The sequence below is a fragment of the Heloderma suspectum genome, chromosome 6, assembly GCF_057233095.1.
Source record: "Heloderma suspectum isolate Gila_16-S chromosome 6, 16-S_ref, whole genome shotgun sequence".
Classification (NCBI taxonomy): Eukaryota; Metazoa; Chordata; class Lepidosauria; order Squamata; family Helodermatidae; genus Heloderma; species Heloderma suspectum.
The window spans coordinates 98533694-98554122 of NC_139463.1; the positions used below are offsets into that span (position 1 = coordinate 98533694).

At 46.9% G+C, this 20429-nt stretch overlaps 1 protein-coding gene across 4 annotated transcripts; it reads right to left on the reverse strand.

The window, feature by feature from the left end:
- Positions 1 to 188: 188 nt before the first annotated feature.
- Positions 189 to 20429, reverse strand: DNAAF3 (dynein axonemal assembly factor 3). 4 transcript variants are annotated; one of them, XM_084808453.1, is made up of 12 exons: positions 20077 to 20429; positions 14521 to 14604; positions 10809 to 10951; positions 7526 to 7619; positions 7209 to 7366; positions 6781 to 6957; positions 6520 to 6642; positions 4651 to 4773; positions 3819 to 3978; positions 2389 to 2503; positions 1301 to 1375; positions 189 to 449 (listed from the first exon to the last, which is right to left on the reverse strand). In XM_084808453.1, exons 2-12 carry the CDS (start codon positions 14600 to 14602, stop codon positions 254 to 256), a joined length of 1446 nt encoding a protein of 481 aa, XP_084664579.1. In that variant the 5' UTR covers positions 14603 to 14604; positions 20077 to 20429; the 3' UTR covers positions 189 to 253. The 4 variants fall into 4 exon arrangements, with proteins under 4 accessions (XP_084664579.1, XP_084664580.1, XP_084664581.1 ...); XM_084808454.1 differs by having other exon boundaries at positions 19729 to 20094; XM_084808455.1 differs by lacking the exons at positions 14521 to 14604; positions 20077 to 20429 and adding an exon at positions 19729 to 19958.

Below are 20429 nucleotides of genomic sequence, written 5' to 3' on the forward strand. Positions count from 1 at the left end.
CACACACACATACACACTCACTCCTTAGCTTTACCCATTGGCATAAAGAGTGTTGGACTATCCCATGTAACAGACAGACACTCTGCCTCTGACAGTTAAAATAACCCCCAGAAGCACAGGGTTCCCTTCCACCACGATTTGATGATGGCCGCATAGACTGATGAGAACCTTTCTTCTTTTTTTTTTTTACAAGAGCCTTTTTATTAAACAACAACAATGGTTAAAAAGGTGACCAGTGGATAAAGGGGTAATGTCAGGGACCAGGTGCTGACATCCCAGGTGGAGGTATCTCGTTGTGGATCTCTCCAGCCTCCTGGTCCCCAAGCTGGAACAAGGAAAATGGGTTTTTGTCTGTGGTTTGGACTGGCACAAATCCCGCCTCCACTGCCAGGTTGGTTACTTGGGAGGAGAACTCAGACACCTGTTCCTTGCGGAGATCAGGCAGGAAGCTGTGAAAAGAATAGGTGGATAGATGAGGAAGGGGTGGAGAGAATCCAGGAATTCTGGTTCTGGTTCTCTTAGCCCTGGCTAAGTTGTTGAGCTGATCTAATTAATTCAGCCTTGCAGCCCTTCCAGGGAACCAGAGTGCTGATGTCTGTACCCAGCCTGCTTCATTCAGAAAGGTACCAATGCATCAAAGTGGACATTCTGTGTAACTGATTTTAATACATTCCGCTCTTCTAATCAGCTCACCACACCCAACTTCTCTCCGTCTTGCCTCAGATGGGAATCCCTTTGATTTCTCCAACTGCTGAATCCACCAAATTTCAACAGCCAGCATTGCTTGCCTGCTCTTTTTTTAAGAGCACACGAAACTGCCTTATGCGGAGGCAGACCATTAGTCTGCCTAGCTCCGTGCTGTGTGTTCTAGCTAGCTATAGCTCTCTTCTGTCTCAGGACAGAGAAAGATCTTCCCCAGTCTCCAGTCTTTTTGTTCTGGAGACAAGGTGCATGCAGTTGCCTTGGGTATTATATGGCAAAAAAGCAGGACATAATTTTCTTAGAAATGTTCTTTTTAATTGAACAGATGTTTATATTCCAGATACACAGTTAAAATCTGAGCTACCTAAAGGTGAACACAGCCAGATGACAAGAGAAGCCTGAATAAAACCAATTGGGTGAATGAGCAGTACAATCCCTGCAAGGAAGGCTAGGCCATTACTCAGCAAACCTCATGGCAAAGAATTGAACCTGGGTCTCCAAACCTAGAATTCTATCGATTATAGCATAGTGACTCATCTTCTTCTATGGAGGGGTTGGCCTCTGCCTGCCAAGAAAGAGTAAAGAAAGTAACACTTACTTAGTCAGCTCAACAATGAGAGTAGCTTTCGGAGCTGACACCAGATTCAAATTCGGTTTTAGGAAGTGCACCATGCTGTAAAAAGGCAAGCGAGGAGGAGGTAAGAAGAGATAAGAGTACACGACAACCTTGCTGCCTAGTCTGCTGATGTGCAAACATTCCTCAGCTGGATTTGGAATTGACTTAGGAACTACGAGCTTTCTTGGCATGCATTTGGAAAAAAACTACAATTTTTCCAAGAGTTCCCTCCTGCCTCATAATGCTGGTATGTCAGCGCTGATGGTACTGCGTGTGTGCATATTACTGAATTCCCACCATCTCACCCCACCTCACCCCAGAGAACTGTAGTTCCCAGCACCAAACATGATGGAGAGTCCTTTGAAAATTCAACTGCCCCACCCCCTCCAGAATCTGATTATTTGTTTATTTTCCTCTTCCATTCCTGCCCTTTATTTTCCCTTCCTCTTTTGTTTGTTAAATTGCAAGACATTAAACTGTGAATCACCCTGAGCATTGGCAGAAAGGTGGCATATAAACATGGTAAATGAGCAAACATATGTACCTGGGAACAAGAAGGGTTTAAATGTGGATGTGGGGCATGCCGAAACCAGATTAACTCTTGAAAAGGAAACATCTGAGAGTTCTTCCCAGTAGAGAAGAAACTCACACAGCACAAGGCTGCTTGGTTAGGTAATCTGATCAGTTCCCAAAAACCAATGAGTGCCTATGCATCTACAAAGGAGCAGGCCAAGGGCCTGACCTGCTGAATGCTGATCAGAATCTCACAAAATTTCACTTGACATTTTGAAGTGGAGGATAACTTTTGAGGAAAAAGCCCCCCCATTTGTTATACAGCCAAGCATTATGAGATGAGCAGAATTGTATTCCAAGGGAGGTAGTTACAAACTCTTATGATATCTCTAGCCTAGACAGATTGGACTCCAAAGTTTCTAGATAAACCAGGAGCTCTGGCACCTAGCACAACCAGATACTCCCTTACTTTCTCAACAGGAAGTCCAAAAATCGTGGCTCCTGCATCTTCCCCACTCCTCCAGCCCAGGTGGCCCATGCCCTCACCCTATTCCTACCTGCAAGAGAAGAAGCTGAGGTTGAAAAGCTGTTGATATTTGCCTTTGTGATGGAGCTCAGAGAGGCAGTTGAGCGGCAAAAAGTAGACTCGGACATCTTCTGCTGAGGAAGGACCTGAGGCATTGAAAAGACACATAATAGTAAAGAAGGGAGAAGACGGAAGAACTGGACTGGGGAACAACAACTATGGCTATAGAATGTAAGAGCGGGGAAGAAACAGAGATAGTCCTGTAGTCAGGAATGTGGCTGAAAACAGACATTTTCCTGCAAATGAGCTGAGAGTGTAAAGGTAAAACGTAGAGGCAAAACAAAGCTTTTCAAGAATTTGGAGGCTAACAGTCTTAAAATATACTTTGTTTTTATTTTTAAAAGATATATACAGGTATCCATAGAAAGAAACCATTATGAAAGCACAAATCAGCCTTCCAGAAACAGGTGCCCTCCAGATGTGTTGGGAATGAAGGGAGTTGCAACTTAATGTATCTGGAAGGCACCAAGTTGAGTAAGGTTGACACAGGCATGTAGGAAGCTGCTGCTTTATCTTTGGTCAGGCCATCGGTCCACCCAGCTCAGCACTCTCTACTCAGATTGGCATTTGCTCTCCAAGGACTCAGGCACACAGGCCTTTCCCAGCTCTGTTATCGGAGATCCTTTCAACTGGAGAGGCCAAGGACCAAACCTGGGAGTTTCTACACACAAAGCACATACTCAACCACTGAAACCTGGCCACCTCATCACAAAACACAGGGAGTTCTGAAGGTCAGTGGCTTAAGGTGCAATCCTATGCATGTTTAGACAGAAAAAGGTCTACAGCTCCCAGCATGCCCCAGCTGGTTGGGGCATGCTGGGAGTTGTAGGCCTTTTTTTCTGTCTAAACATGCATAGGATTGCACCCTTAGAGCACTGCATTATGAATTGGAAGGGATAAGTTCCAATCCAACTGCAGGCAGATGTTGGGCACTCTACCACAGTGGACACTCACACTACCCTCTGTCGGAGAACTGGTGCTGAAGAGGCCTGGAAAGAATCCCCTTCAATCGCTTATATTATTTAAATATGTTTTCTTTCATTTGGTCACCCTGTTTTGTCCAATGTGTCCATTTATCTGACGGTGTTTGACTGTGAGGCGTTTAAGGGGCAGGGAATTGTACAAACATTTTGGAACAAGCCCTGAACTCATGTGCCAGAGAAAGATCTAAACCAGACTACCCCAGCCTGATGCCCTCCAAATGTATTGGACTGCAATTTCCAGCCACAGCCATGCCAGCTGGGAACAATGGGATTTGCAGTTCAACACACCTGGAGGGCTATCAAGTCAAACCAACAAGGAAAGGCTCACTGGTGTATTGGGGAAGCTTCTAACCCCAGAAGAGTAATGAAAAAGACCCTGGGAAGTCCCTTAAAGAGAGCACATTCACCGACTACTCACCCTTGGTAGCATCCAGCTTGGTACAGTCACCACCCCCACCACCCTGTAGGTTGGCACCATTTCCCTCCTCATCAGAGCGTGCTGATGGGTCATAGTTGGTGCGATAAATGAGTTCATACAATAGGGCAGTGACATTGTGCAAGGAGATTTCCTGGGCACTCTGTGGAGGGAAAGAAGATCAGCTTGGAGTTTTGTCTCTGTTTTGAGCTCCTGCCCCGCCAAGGTCCTGGAGTCTCATTCCATTGGTCGACTCGGTTGCTCTGCAGCTTCCTTATGCCATACATGCCAAGGGTCCTGCATTCCTCAGGCACAGAGTGCATATCGAAGGGCATAAGTTGAGCAGTGAGTCTGCTGCGGAAGTGCACTCACTGATTTTGGACAGAGCTACCACAACCTTCTCTCATCAACTGAGCTCAGGGGAAACTGGGTTTTCAACAGAAGCTGGATTTGCCCAGTGCTGATTGGCCAGCTTTTGGGTCAGTCACAAGGGTGCCTCCTCCATCTGCTTGGACAGTTTAAATAATTTAAAAAACAACGAAAACAATAAAGCACTAAACAAACATTTCAGCAGAAAAACATGCAAGATGCCTGTTTACAAAGTGGCAGGGGGAGGGGCAAAAAAGGACAATGTTTGATCTGGAGGCTGTAAATATGTCCACTATGGAGCAAAGCCAAAGGATGTAGAGCACTCCCTGCAGTAGAAAGACCTGCACCCACTCCCGTTCTCAGGTATGTCTGAATGCAGTCACAGTTTTCTCCAGTATCAACCCTTCCCTCCCCACCAAAGCATAACTGAATTTCCTGATACCCAGCAAAAGGCAATCGTACTCACCTTACTGGGGAGGCCATTGGTTGTTTTCAGCAGACTGGGATCTTCAGTCTCAATTCCAAAGGTGATATAGGGGCCCGTGGCTATGTCGCCCCAGTATCCCCGGGCTGGCACTGGTTCCCCTTTCTGAGAGGTGAGAAGCCTGGATTAGTTCACGTGGTTTGTCATGTCATTGTTTTTATTCACACCTGAGTGCCTACTAGTCTCAGAAACCAGCTGGAGAAAAGCAACTGCAAATATGGCTGGGCTGGGGAGATATACAGGGAAGAACTGACAGGGCTAAGCACCCTCTTCCCATCTACAATTTCCCCTTGAAAATCAGCCCCTCACCCATGCATTACCATTACAAGGTAAACATGGGACTGGGAAACTGGTATTCCCGTGTCATGTGCAGTTCTGCCTTCAGTGGCATGAGAACTGGTGACCGCAAACTCGATGCTGGAGACTGTTTGAGATCCCAAGAACAAGCCGTTACTTGTACGTTTGCCTGGCACCCACACTGCATTCCTCCTGGCGCTAGGTGAAGACCTTTTTATTCTCCCAAGCATTTTAGCTTCCTAGTTGTTTAGTTTTGGTGTTGTAAATCTGCATTTTAAATCTCTGCATTGCTGCTAGGTTTTATTCTGGTTGTATTGTTAAACATATTGTGGTTTTAATGCTTTTGTATTTTATATTGTTTTATCCTGTGCTTTTTGGTTTTAATTTTTGTGAACTGCTCAGAGAGCTTCGGCTATTGGGTGGTATAGAAAACAAACAAACTAACTTAACTAACTAACTAACTAACTAACTTCTCATCATGAGAAGGACTTCTGCAAGTATCAAGGGCAGCTTTTCTTCATGCACAGTAATCAGCCCTGGCAAACTGGGTGGGAGAGGAAAAAAATAGAGTCAGGGAGGATTAGAAAAGGGTATTTTATCGCAGTGCTGAAAGGAATGAGTACTCTGAAAACAGAGCCACTTCTTTAGCTGGATTGCACCTGTAAATAGAACTCGTCTCCAGATACCTACCTAGAACAGCAAAGTAAAATAACCAAGTCACAGCAGAATTCCAAGGAATCCTGAATGGGTGGTTCTGAATGAGAGCCCTTTCTCACGTCATTTCAGAAACATGGCAACGGCTGCAGTGTGCTGCCGCCACCCCCCTACACTGCAGTAACATGCGGCAATATAGTTAAATGGTCAGAGTTTTTGGGTAGAGCATGGGTGGGCAACTTCTGGAGGTCTGGGGGCTATTTTTGCCGACTGGACCTCCACCTTGGGGCACAGTCTGCAGGGTGTGTCCCCCCAAAAGAAAAAAGTGCAGAAAATGCTTGTTTGCTGCTGGAATTTGGTGGCAAACAACTCTGTCATGCTACTGAGCACTGCAAAGGTTTCCATGCTAAATTTAATGCTTTTGGCATGCCACAGCTGCTAGAGAGCACCAGTGGGCCACATTTAGCTTAGAAGCAAGCTACATTTCACCGTCTGGGCACTCTGTATGGATGCGTTTTTTAGAAGCAAAATGGGGTGGGGGGGCAGCAGGACTGCATGTGGCTTGTGGGCTGCATATTTCCCACCCCGGTCTAGACAGACTTGGATTCAAATCCCTGCTCAGCTGTGAAATTCACTTCATGAGCTTGGCCCAGTCATTCTTTCTCAGCCAAACCTGCCTTGCAGGGTTGTTGTGAAGGTATTCTTGGAGGAAGGTTTGGATAAAAACAAACAGACAAACAAGCAAGAAGGGAGCTGACAGAAAGGATGGTACCTTGTCCGGGCATAGACTATGCTCCTCATATCCCTTCCCTGCAAAAGAAACAGACCCCAACTTCATACCCTGTCAATGGTCTAGCACAGCCAGGCTGTGCAGAGTTTCAAGAAATGGAGGTGGCTCACGTGTCTAAGGAGACGCCCAGATGCCAAGGTCTTGTTGGGGGCATCGTAAGTGCTTTCCCTCATTTCAAAGGCCACACCCATGTCACGCCACTGGAAAAACTCCCGGAAGTTTATTACTTTGGCCTAATAGGAGGAAAGAATATCTCAGATGTAGAAAGGCAGTGAATTCCCAGGCCCCTGCTTCTGTAGCGCACAGCAGCCCCAAACCGAGCTACAGGGACTTGCTCAGCCAATATGACCACTCCCAGTTCAGTTACGCACCCCATGTTCGTGCAGCTTCATGGTGAGATCCCAGTCACACACCCCGCGGCGGGAGTCATAGCGGGTGCCCAGGTACTGCCGGAGTCGCAGGTCCCAGAGCCGCTTGATCTGGAAAGCCAGTGGGTCAGGGTTCCGCCAGAACTGGAAGATGGCCTCCAATTGGTCCCGTTCCCTGAACTGGCCGTGAAAGAGCAAATGTTAGTCAGTTGCTGGAGCCAGAGTTCCTGAGTCCCCTGGGAGGGAAGAAGAGTCTAGTGGTGGCACCGGAAGGGGATATGAGACATGACACCTGGACTGTATGCCAGGGGAGTAGAGGATACCATGGGTAGCCCTGAGCCCAGAATGGCAATGACAGCTCACCAAGCACGCCTCCCTCACCGTCCACCCCCAGGTATAAGCTCTCACCCCTGAATTATTTTGCATTTCACCTTGAGGCCAGACAAGTCCAAGGTAGGTAGGTGAGCCTGCTGGAAATCAAAGTCCGTGACATAACGGACAAAGAGGCCTGCCTTCTCCTGCAAGTAGGCAGCTGTCTGGCTTCGGAGCAGAGTGTTCCCCATCAGCTCCAGGAATGTCTCGCTCTTCTCTTAAGTGGGGGAGAAGAGAGATATCTGGTTATCATTCAGCAGACATCCAACTCCTGGAGCCCCTATCAGTCAATGGACCACCAGAAACCCAAAGCCCAGGATCCCCAGAAAAGGCACTGTGGTTGCAGAGGGGGTGGGGGGTGCACATTCGCCTTCACCTTGCAGCCCCATCTTCTCTAGAGGTTCCAGAGCCAGATTCAGAAACAGCAGCTGCCGGCCCAGGGCCTCCAGATTGTTCTCCAGCACGTAAAACTGAGCAAAGGAGAGAAACCATTGGTGGGGTAAGCTTTAAACAGATCCCACTTGCAGACAATGCTCAAGAATCTTAGTACCAAGGGAGTGTTGCGAACATGAACACAGGCAACCCCCTTGAACCAAGGGGAACGGTTAGAACAGAGGTAGCTGATAGTCAGATCACACGTCCGCTTAGCCCAGTACTGCCGACACTGGCTGGCAGCAACTCTCCAGGGTTTCAAGCAGGATTCTTTCCTAGGCCCTACCTGGAGATGCCGGGGACTGAACCTATGACCTTCTGCATGTCAAGCAGGAGCTCTGCCACTGAGCTACAGCCCCTCCCTATCACGGTACATCTAGCCCAGTATCGTCTCTCTGACTAGCAGTGGCCTTTCCGTTTCTCAGACCAAGGCATCCCTTTCTCATCCCTGCCACCATCCAGTGGTGCAGCTGAGTAATTTTAGACCCTGTAGTTAATGGTCTTATTTCCACCCCTACCCCTGCCCCACTTGAGGAAGCTATACTGCATTACTTCTGGTGTGAAGCACACAACCAACATCATGATTACAGGAATAAAACAGAGTTTACTTCTTGTGCCCTGATGCTAAACAACACACCTGCTTGAGAATAAGCACCACTTTGTGGTAGAGAAGGCTAATATATATTTAAAGTAATAATAATAAAATTATATAACCATCTACATGCCTTGCCAGCTGCCCTCGACTATAAAAAGTATTTTAAAATAAGATAAAATAAAAAGTAATAGCATGCTGTGCAAGTAGCATCAACCCTGGTGAGCCCTGGCATGCCCATGCCAGCCCAGGTGCGGACACCCGGCCTGTTTGCTGCTGCCCCATCAACTGCCGCTCCCCAGGTGGGCATTTGAGGGGATCCCCTGTTTTGCAGGGCCCTGGACTTCAGCCCGGTCCAAGCCTAATTGCACCGTTGCAGCCAACTAGGTTGTTTTAACTGGGAAATGCTAGAAGCTGAACCTGGGACCCTGTCCATGCAAAGCAAGTCCTCTTTGGGGGCTAGGAATGCTCCAGTAAGCAATCCATTCCCAACAGGAAGGGAATGCTTGTAGGGAACAATACAGACGGAAGCATCCTGTCTTTAAATTGCGTTTCAACATTGAAGTTTTGCCATTTCCTCCATTTTCTTTCCATCCTCAAGGTTTTATGTAATATTCCAAATATAAGTGAGAAATTTCTTGGTCCAGAAAGCGTACCCATATAAAATCCAAAAGCAACAGTAGTATAATCCCTTTATTAAGGCCAACTAAAAGGTCACAAAGAAGTGAGTCAGCTTTCAAATTCATTGAAACTCTTCATCAGGCTGAATGTTAACCAAAACACCCATAAGAAACAAAAAGTGTCTCTCTCTCTCTCTGCCCCCATCCCACAGTCATTTATGTTGGGGGTCATGGGCGGGAGGGTATTTCCCAGCATAAATTACTGTGGGGTGGGGGCACTCATGTCCTGCTTCTGGGTTTCTTGTGGGTAGCTGATCGTCCAGTGTGAATAGAATGCTGGACTAGATGGACCCTTGGTCTGATCCAGGAGGTCTCTTCTTATGTAAATTGCCCCTCTCCCAGCTGTTATTTTCCCCATTAGTGAAAACATAAGGGTACTCTTTCCCTAATGGAGTAAACAGTATATCGTGGGGGAGAATTTATGTAAATTGACATAAGGTGACACAGGGGGAAATAGGTTAAGCCCCCTTCTTCCTGTTTGTCCCCCCACCCCTCCCCCTGCTGGTTTCTAAAGGAATTTAAAGGGAGAGGAGACTTAATCACAAACCTTTAACATCTAATCTAGTTTGGCTCTTAATTAGGTAAGACATGCTAAGGACAAAACAAAATATCAGACTGCGCCGAAGGCAACACTTCAAAGTGCTGGCTGTGAGAAGCAGTTCCGTTGATTCATCGCTTCGTGAGAACGAAAGGTCACAAGGGGATGTGCCAGGGGACATGGTCTTGTAGGAGTTGCCACGGGGGAACGGGCCTACACTGATGCTGCATCAGTGACCCCCTCCCCACGCACTTACCCTTGCTTTTCTTGAGCTTCACACCCTCCCTCACACATGTCAGCCCATGGCCTTTCTGGGACATCAGCCCTGGCCATACTGAACTGAGGTTCTTGTTGATGGACAGCTGTCAAAGCATGCCTGCCAGACTCCTCACGTTGACAGGAAGTAATGCCACCACACATTTCGGGAAAGGGGGCAGAGCACCTCATCATATGGTCAGCGTGAGTCACCGTTGGAAAGGGAGCCCAAGAGTGCTGGCTTCTCTGATTCAGCTTGACAGAGAACACTCTCCTCTCCCTGCAAACAAGGGAGCCCTTCTTCCCAATCCCCTTGCTCTATTTTAACTCCTGAGAAGGGACTCTTTATGGAGGTGCAGGCAGGTGCCAAAAGGAACACAAGCCCCTTCCCAATTGAGGGTACTTTGGGAGTCTTCCTAAGGTTGTCATCAAGCATCTATTACAAACTTCTGCTCAGTCATGCAACCAATCTGTGAGGCAGTTTGCCACTCTGAAGGCTGTACATGGGCAACCAGCAGACTGCAAGCTGAATCTAGCCCATCTGGCTCTCTCTGGCCTGACCAATTTTAAAAATTATTGGTTTAAAATATTTATATGTATTTAGTACACTTTAAAACCTGCCTTTCTTCCATAATGGAAAGCAAGACTCCATACATAGGGCTCCCATATGGTCTCCTGTCCAGACCTAGACCTGCTTAGTTTCAGCAAGTTTGCTGCTGCATCTTTCTATATTCTGTCTCTTAGACTGTACGCTATTATTATATGAAATGAAAACCACATTGAGTAATTTGGCAGAAAGACAGCTTATACATGTAGTAAATAAATAATATAGATAACAGATTCGTCAATAAGGCAGCTGAGCCTGTTTTCCACCTGCTTCATAGACTTTTGAAATTTGTCCCATTCTGCTGTCCTGGTATCAAATGAATGCGCAACACCACAATTCAACTTTAAGGTTTAGTGTAAGATTTATCTAGGAAAGCGACAGATATGCAGAGCTCAGCTCAACATGCCAAAGGATCATCCAGTTACTACAAAATAACACATAATATGATGTAAATGTACTTATGAGCAATGATTAAACCCCCCCGAGATACATAATGAGAGCTGTCACAGTTCAAGACACTCTGGAAATCTGGGGTGGGAGGACAGAGTTACGCACATTGATCTTCCTCCATGGCCACAGGTGTGCCCGACTCATTGTCTTCAGGATATGACGACCATCTATCGATCCCACAAGCAGGATGTTCAGTTCAGGAACACCATCCTGAGATAGTGGCAGATGTTCCATAGAGGCCTCCAGACCTGCAGGGAAAGCAAAATGGACAGCTCTAGGACTGCTCGCGGTCCACATTAAAGGCAAATCTTATTTTCCTACCAGGAAAGTTTACATGCTCAAAAAATGGCAAAAGATTCAGCAGAAGTCAGAAACAGTGCTGATGCTGTAGTAGTGCATAAAGATGCATAACATGCAAGCTTTTTCCAGAACTCAGAACTCCAGATAGAAGGCTCCTAGTGCTACCAATCAGAAGGCACTGGGCAGCAATTCCACCCTTTTTCCTTAACAAAAAAAGAACAGAAGAGGTGATAGGAAAACACTGGAGGTTTATGACTGTAAGACAATGATGGCTAAACCCCCTGTAAAAATTTGTGAATGAGGCAGGGCAATGGTGTCATAAAAGCCTCAGCTGGAAGCATCCAACATTATATGATTTTGCAAAATTTGGGATTTGTTGCAAGAAACATAGCATCAGGGATGAGTGATGGGAATGAAAACTGCAGTTCAATGGGAGGGCTATTTCTCTGGCTTGGCATCTTCACAATCAGCTAACCCTAAGTCCATCTCCTTCTGCCCTTTCCTCAGGAAGACTGCCAGGGTTCAGAACATATCTCTTGTTATAGTGTACCTATACAAGAATTTTAACTGAAGTCCGTTTTGGGAGCCAATCTTGCCTGAAAAACAAGGTATACATCATCATCATCATCGGTACCTGTTCGGCTGTGGGACAAATTCTGCTCCCCCCCACAGCTTTTACTCCTCAAAGGGTGCACGTACCTTGCTCTGAAATGAATGCAGATTCTTACCCCTCAGCCATGCTTCAGACAGGCTGTGTTTTGTTTCTTAAGCTCCTGTATTGTGAACTCAAACTTTTATTTCCAGGGCTTTATTTTTCTGTTTTTAAAGTGCTGTTTATACTTTAAAACTCTGCTCGGAAGACAGGAAGGGTAATTGTGGCTTCATGATAGACAAAAGGGCCAGCCAATCAGTTGCCTTTTGGCTCCAGCTAAAAGATGGTGTATGCGCACAGGTCTTGCTTCAATGGCACCCCAGGACCCGGGGAGGGATCCCTGGATTGACAGAGACTTCTATTATGATTATGATTATGATTATTCTCCATCTTTTCTCCAGTGCTAGGACACAAGGAGGCTTACAAACATTAAAACATATACAATTAAAACATATGAAAATATACAAAAGTTAAAATATAATTAAACAATAATACAATTAAAATTATATTAAAAACATTAAAACAGCATTTTAAAACTGCATTTTAGCAGCTTACCCCCAGGTTCCCACTCCGTCCCAAAGGCCTGCTGGAACAAGAATGTTTTAGCCTGCCTCTGGAAACACATCAAGGAGGGAGCCATCCTAGCCTCCCAGGGAAGGGTGTTCCACAGCCGTGGGGCAGCCACTGAGAAGGCCCTCTCCCGTGTTCCCACCAAATATGCCTGTAACAGAGAAGGGCCTCCCCAGAGGATCTCAGGACACAGGTAGGTTCGTAAGGGAGGAACTGTCTTTCAGATAACCTGGACCAGAGCCGTATAGGGCTTTATAGGTCATAGCCAGCACTTTGAATTGTGCCTGGAAACAGACTGGAAGCCAGTGAAGCTGTTTTAACAAGGGAGTTGTATGCTCCCTGTAGCCAGCCCCAGTCAACAGTCTGGCAGCAGCTCTTTGGACCAACTGCACTTTCCGAACACTCTTCATAGGCAGCCCCATGTAGAGTGCGTTGCAGTAATCCAAACGGGATGTAACTAAGGCATGTGTCACCGTGGCCAGATCAGACATCTCCAGGAACGGATGCAGTTGGCGCACTTGTTTTAACTGTGCAAAAGCACTCCTGGCCACCGCTGAAACCTGAGCATCTAGGCTTAGGGCTGAATCCAGGAGCACCCCCAAACTGCGAACCTGAGTCTTCAGGGAGAGTGCAACCCCATCCAACATAGGCTGAATCCCTATTCCCTGATCTGCCTTTTGACTGACCAGGAGTACTTCTGTCTTGTCTGGATTAAGTTTCAATTTGTTCTCCCTCATCCAGTCCATTACTGATGCTAAACACTGGTTAAGGGCAGAAACAGCTTCCTTGGAATCTGGTGGAAAGGAGTAGTAGAGCTGGTGTCATCAGCATATTGGCGGCACCGAACTCCAAAACTCCAGACAACCTCTTCCAGCAGTTTCATGTAGATATTAAATCGCATGGGGGACAGAACAGAACCCTGAGGGACCCCACAAGCTAAAGACCATGGAGTCGAACAGGCATCCCCCAACACTACCTTTTGAGTTCACCCCCCTAGGAAGGAATGGAGCCACTGTAAAACAGTACCCCCAAGTCCCATCCCAGTGAGGCGTCCCAGAAGAATACCATGGTTGATGGTATCAAATGCCGCTGCGAGGTCCAACAGAACTAACAGGGACACACTCCCCCTGTCCAGTTCCCGGTGTAGGTCATCCACCAAGGCAACCAAAGCTGTCTCTGTCCTACACCCAGGCCTGAAACCACATTGAAATGGATCAAGATAATCCATTTCATCCAGGAACCCCTGGAGCTGGGAGGCCACCACATGCTCTAATACTTTGCCCCAAAATGGTGTGTTAGAGGCTGGACAATAGTTACCTAGTATGGTGGGATTCAGGGAAGGCTTCTTCAACAGAGGTCTCACAACTGCCTCTTTTAAGCAAAATGAAACAATGCCTTATTCCAGAGAGGCATTAACCACTCCCGTTGTCCACTCAGCCAGTCCTCCTCTAGACTCTTTAATTAGCCAGGAGGAGCAAGGATCCAGCATACATGTGGTGGCTCTCACCGCTCCAAGGATCCTGTCCACATCCTTGGGCTGCACAAATTGAAAAGAATCCATCAACAATGAACAAGCAGGAGCCAAAGTGATATCCACAGAATCTGCATCAACTACAGCATCCAAGTCAGAACAAATCCGAGCGATTTTATCAGCAAAGTGCTGGGCAAATTGTTCACAGCGGGCTGTCAAGTGGTCAGAATTTCCATCACATGGGCCAGGATGTAGAAGGCCCCTGGCCACTCGAAACAGCTCCGCTGGCCGGCTCCCTGCAGATGCAGTGGTGGCAGAAAAGAAAGACTTCTTTGCTGCCCTCACTGCCACAGAGTAGGCTTTCAGATAAGCTCTAGCCCGTGTTCAATTGGACTTGTTCCGAGTTTTCCGCCAACGTTGCTCTAGTCTCTGTCTCATTCACTTCATCGCTGCCAGTTCCCTAGAGAACCAGGGTGCTGTTTGGCTCCACTCTGTGAGAGGGGACGCTCAGGAGCGATTGTGTCCACCGCCCTAGCCGTTTCCCTATTCCAGAGATCAGCCAGGGCTTCGACAGAATTGTCTGCCGAGGCAGCAGAAAAAAAAAATCCCCAAGAGCCGTCAGGAAACCATCTGGATCCATCAGCCTCCTGGGGGCAGATCAACTTATACACAAAGGCAGGCCCACAACAGAACCAGGATCCATTCGGCTTGCTTAAGCAGGTTCAAATTCCTTCCACAACCTGCGGAACAGGAAGGTCCAGTTTCATAATAAAGCAGGCAAGCAAAGAGGAAAATAAAATATTCATGGAAGAAGCAGTGCCTACATGTGGCTTGCAGGTCAAGTGCTGGAGAAAAGCCCCACCAGGCTGTGGTGCCAAAACCATTGCCGCTGCCCGCTGCCGTCATGGCTGCACAGAAAGAACGAGACAAACATAGTGAGGAACATGCACACGCAATTCAGGTCTTGCGCTCTCTCTCTGCTACAACCTCACCTACATTTTCAAATCCTCATATGTACCTTGTCTTCCATACGCCTTCTTCCCACATATCAGTGTCACAATTCAATTCAGGGATATTTAGGAGATGGTGAAATAGCTCAAAGGCTGATCAATCAGAAAGTCCCTGGTTCAGGTCTCACCTTTGCCATGGCTTCGCTGTGTGGCCTTAGGCAAGCCACTCCTCTCGGCCTTAGCAACTGACCTACCTTACAGGGTTGTTTTATTGGTTACAGCTGGGGTCTCCCACACGGTGCCTGTGAGCACCAACATACCACAGACACCTCTCTTGGCGCTGGCCAGGCTCCCTACCTCTCCTGATTTTTAGTTTATTTCTTAAGATTTAAAAAAAAATGTTTTTTTTAACAGGGAAGCTGGAATGCTGCAAAGCAAAGTCCTGCCCTCCAGCACCATCTTTATTTGGGCTCAAAAGAGTAGTTTTGTGTTCTGGAGCTCAGCCCCACCTCTGCCTTGCACTTAGGTTCTTGGGCAAGTTTCTTTTCTTTTACTCTCTCCAGTTTGCTCTCTGGGAAATGAGTGTTTTGTGACCTGCCATGCCCACCACAGCAGCCATTTTGGCAGCCATTTGTGAGAGCACCCACAACACTCTCTCAAAATTCCAAATGCGCCCACTGACCCAAAAATGTTGTGGACCCTGGGTTACAAGAGAATGAATGTGAATGTCAGGGTGGAAACTGAGCCCATAGAGCCCCACAGCAGTTCTGATTCTGAGGAAGAGCAACAACCTGTGGGAGAGGAGCTTGCTCATCTCTCACAGGCACAGCGGCAGGGAGAGATTCCTCCTGCCTGCATTTCTGAGAGAGTGACCCTGGCACTGAGAGAGTGGGGGATGGGGCCTTGCTGGACGCTCGGCGCAGACGCAGGGAGCAGCGCCAGATGGAGGCCGCCGAAAGGAGGCACTCTGCTCGCTTGGCACTAAAATAACAGTTGCGTTCCAAGGACCAAAGGATAAGAGGGAGGACCTCTCCATAGCCCATAAGTTCAGAATCTTCCCGCCCTTCTCCTTCAAACAGGGACCAACTGCCTTACCTGGAGCTTAGGCTACTCTGCTAACTACCCCAGTGCAGTCCCTTGCTTAGTCGCTGGTGATTAGCATCTGAAAGAGTCATTAAGTTGTAAAAGGAATAAAGCCTTGGAAAGAATCCTTTCGTATGTGTTTTGAGTTGGCTATTGGAGGGGACTGTAAGAGGCAGCTAGGGCGCTCCTGACAGCGAAGCACTTTGAACATTCAAAAGCACAATATTACTACTCCACTGGCAAGAAATCTAATGTTATTAAAGAACACTAAAGCAGACACCTAATACATTTTCCCAAAAAAGCAGCTTGGCCTACCCTGTTCGGACCCCACGTTTGGAATTTGAACTCAGTCTCTTAAATCTCTGGGGCACAGCAAAAGTTCCAAAAATGCACTGGCAAAACTACTTTCAAAAGGCTCCCTTACCTTCCTGCTCCCACATTTCCCCAGCCTAACGATGTGCTCCTTTACTCCCAAATCCAAGCAATTCACTTCAGACAATGTATTACTGGCACAAGACATACAAGAATTGGATGGACAGATCCCTCCTTATTGTTACTTTCCAGGAAGCAGGGAAAAGAAAAGACAGTATCTGCACCAAATGGAGAAGGAAATGCACCAGAAAGAATTGAGTGGGAAACAGAAGAGAGCATGTGGCTGTGGGGCAACCTGCCATTCATACAGGACTAGGGTCATGCATCCGGAAGTAGATGTGAAGCCCCATATACCAGGTCCAATCCCCGTCATGACATCCGGTAGAGACTGGAAAGGACCACTTTCACTTTCTAACAAACTCTTTACTCAAGGCTCAATCTGTCAAATAAGCAGATTTATTTGAGTGAACAGGTGCAATCACTCTCCAAATTGCAGTCTGCCTTCTAATTCCTAACAATCTCAGCTTTTGTGTTTTAAAAATGCAAGCTTCTAGCCCTCAAGGGCTAAGCTTAAAAAGGCAAAGGAAGTCACAATCCCAGGAATCACAGAATTAGCTCGACTTGTCTGATGGGACTCATAATGTTTCCCCCCAAACACAGCAACTTTCCATTCTGCACCACAAGCTGCTCTTGAAATTCAAAAGAAGATAGTCAAGCAGAATGGGACAGATGCTGTCAAAGACTGAGGTGGGGAGGAGGCACATACAGTACATGACTTGTGGTCCACTGTGTTAGAAATATCTCTTTAAATGTTTTGAAAGGCTCTGAGTGGCCACTGGAAGGATATCTTAATAAGTCAATTCCACCTCTGTTCTTTCTGACTGGTCACGCATATATTCCACAAGCCCTATTTCTATTCTCAACATATTACTGCACTAATTTGGACTTGGAGCAAGAGTACTTAACTTATGCTGAGGCATGAATGTCAACAGCTACAGAGAAGCTGGCCTTGAATTTATTAGGCACAAATGAGGTTTGTGCTGTACAAACCCAATTAACCTAAATGATTTACTCAGTCAAATAACTGAATAATGTTTGCATGGTTTATCCTGCGTATGGCAATCTTGCAGAATTTAGCTTTCTCTGTTGGCAGAATTGTGATTTGGAGTTTGCAACTTAAAAATCCCCCAGCAAATGAACTCTCACAAGACAGAAATTCAGTGGCAGAAAAAATGATCATCTGGGGGAGAATAAGAAAAAGACATGAATCCCTGGGTATATTCCTCTCACCTCTATTGCTATTATTAGACTTGTATTCAGCACCCACATGGTGCTAAGTGGGAATGGGCTGCAGTTCAGTGGTAGAGTATATGCTTTACATGCAAAAGGTCCAATCTCCAGGTAGACCTGACGGGAAAACCTGTCTGAAACCCTGAAGAGCTTCTGCCAGTCAATATAAACACTACCAAACTTGACAGAAATTGTATAAGGCAGCTTCCTCGGTGCCTCTATTCATTCCCCTATGCACCTCTTTTAGGGTGTGGCGAGCTGAAACAGACATGACATCTGTAACTGCATCCCACAATTTTATTTTACGTTTTTAAAGCAGATGCAAAGGGTGGGATGGCTCTAATTTTATCAGAGCAGCAGTGCTAGGGGAGGTTTGTGGGTTAACCCTTTCCCCTAGCGCTATTTCCCCATTATATATTGTCACACCCCAGACCCGCTGCTCAGTGGTAGAACACTTGTTTTGCATGAAGAAGGTCCCAGGTTCAGTCTTTGGCCGCTCCAGTTAAAAAAGGATCTGGTAGTTACAGATGTTAAAGACCTGAGATCCTGAAGAGCTGCTGCTAGTCGGAACAGACAATCCTGGGATAGATGGGCAAATTTGTTGTTGTTTATTCGGTCAGTCGCTTCTGACTCTTGGTGACTTCATGGACCAGCCTACGCCAGGGCTTCCTGTCGGCCATCGCCAGCCCCAGCTCCCCCAAGGTCGAGTCCGTCACTTCCAGAATATCATCCATCCATCTTGCCCTTGGTCGGCCCCTCTTCCTTTGGCCTTCCACTTTCCCTAGCATCAGAATCTTCTCCAGGGTACCCTGTCTTCTCATGATGTGGCCAAAGTACTTCAGTTTTGCCTTTCATATCATTCCCTCAAGTAAGCAGTCTGGCTTTATTTTCTGGAGTATGGACTGGTTTAATCTTCTGGCAGTCCAAGGCACTCTCAGAATTTTCCTCCAGCACCACAGTTCAAAAGCATCTATCTTCCTTCACTCAGCCATCCTTATGGTCCAGCTCTCGCAGCCATAGGTTACTACAGGGAATACCATTGCTTGAACTATGTGGACCTTTGTTGTCAGTGTGATGTCTCTGCTCTTCACTATTTTATCAAGATTTGTCATTGCTCTCCTCCCAAGAAGTAAACGTCTTCTGATTTCCTGGCTGCAGTCAGCATCTGCAGTAATCTTTGCACCTAGAAAGACAAAGTCTGTCACTGCCTCCACGTTTTGTCCCTCTATTTGCCAGTTCTCAATCAAGCTGGTTGCCATAATCTTGGTTTTTTTGAGGTTTAACTGCAAGCCAGCTTTTGCACTTTCTTCTTTCACCTTCATCATGAGGTTCCTCAGCTCCTCCTCGCTTTCAGCCATCAAAGCGGTATCATCTGCATATCTGAGATTGTTAATGTTTCTTCCAGCGATTTTAACTCCAGCCTTGGCTTCATCAAGCCCAGCACGTTGCATAATGTGTTCTGCATACAGGTTGAATAGGTAGGGTGAGAGTATACAGCCCTGCCGTACTCCTTTCCCAATCTTAAACCAGTCCGTTGTTTGTTCTTACCGTTGCTACTTGGTTGTTATACAGATTCCTCAGGAGGCAGACAAGATGACTTGGTATTCCCATACCACCAAGAACTTGCCACAGTTTGTTATGATCCACACAGTCAAAGGCTTTAAAATAGTCAATAAAACAGAAATAGATGTTTTTCTGAAACTCCCTGGCTTTCTCCATTATCCAGTGGATATTGGCAATTTGGTCTCTAGTTCCTCTGCCTTTTCTAAACCCAGCTTGTACATCTGGCAATTCTCGTTCTATGAATTGCTGGAGTCTACCTTGCAAGATCTTGAGCATTACCTTACTGGCATGTGAAATAAGTGCCACTGTTCGATAGTTTGAACATTCTTTGGTGCTTCCCTTTTTTGGTATGGGGATATAAGTTGATTTTTTCCAATCTGGTGGCCATTCTTGTGTTTTCCAAATTTGCTGGCTTATGGCATGCATCACCTTGACAGCATCATCTTGCAAGATTTTAAACAGTTCAGCTGGGATACCATCCATCAGTAATCCTATACCCTGCAATCCTATACCCACATATCTGGGAGTAAGCTCCACTGAACTAAATGGGACTTACTTCTCAGGACACACATATAGGATTGTGTTGTTAGTCTGATGCAACCTCCTGTGTTTCTGTTAGCCACACAGAAACGGGTATAGGCACGATACAGGTTTCGCTGTGTGTGACGCCATCCTAATGTTCATGTAGAGATCCATTAACTCCTGATAGCAATACTCACTGCAGTCCACTCCTCCCCCCGAGCTTTATCTCCCCCCCCCCATCACTGAACTTACTTCGAGTTCAAATCCTTCTCCACCACCACCATCGGAGTTATAGTTATTCTGTTCATTGAAAGTTCGCAATCCCACACGCGCGCTTCACCCCAGAGTGGATTTACCCCACTTCGGTTCTACCCCAGCTGACGCTGCAATGATGAGGTCGCCTTTCTTCCACTGAACATTCCTCCCACCCCCTTATTTTGTGCTACCCACACTTTCTCCCCACTCAATTTCTCCTCTCAAAATGGAGTCGCTGAACTTTCTGCGCTGCTACCACACCCACCTCTGTCCCCCCCCCCCCCATCATCCCCTTGTGGAAACAAAACCCTCTTTCCCTGCGCCCCAACATCACCGTTTACCCACCCTTCTCGTCGTCGCCGTGACAGACAGGCCCCCCGTTCAATCAGTCGCGCAGTGAGATGGTTGGCAGCCAATAAGCGTGCGTGAAAAGAAAAATGGGAGGGGAGCTCCGGGCAGTCAGAGACGCTATCTCCATGGCAACGGGGCCTGCGGTGAGACGGGCGGCTTGCCCGGCCTGGATTTTTCCCGTTTCTGCGCCCCGCCGAAGATCCTCCCGTTTGAAGAATGAGAACCTTGCCGCCGCCCACCCCCCCGCCTCACCTCATCCTCATCCTCGACTTCAGTGCTGCTGCTGCTGCTGCTGCTGGCAACACCATTATTTCGGGTCCTGACTTGCCTCTCAACATATACACGGT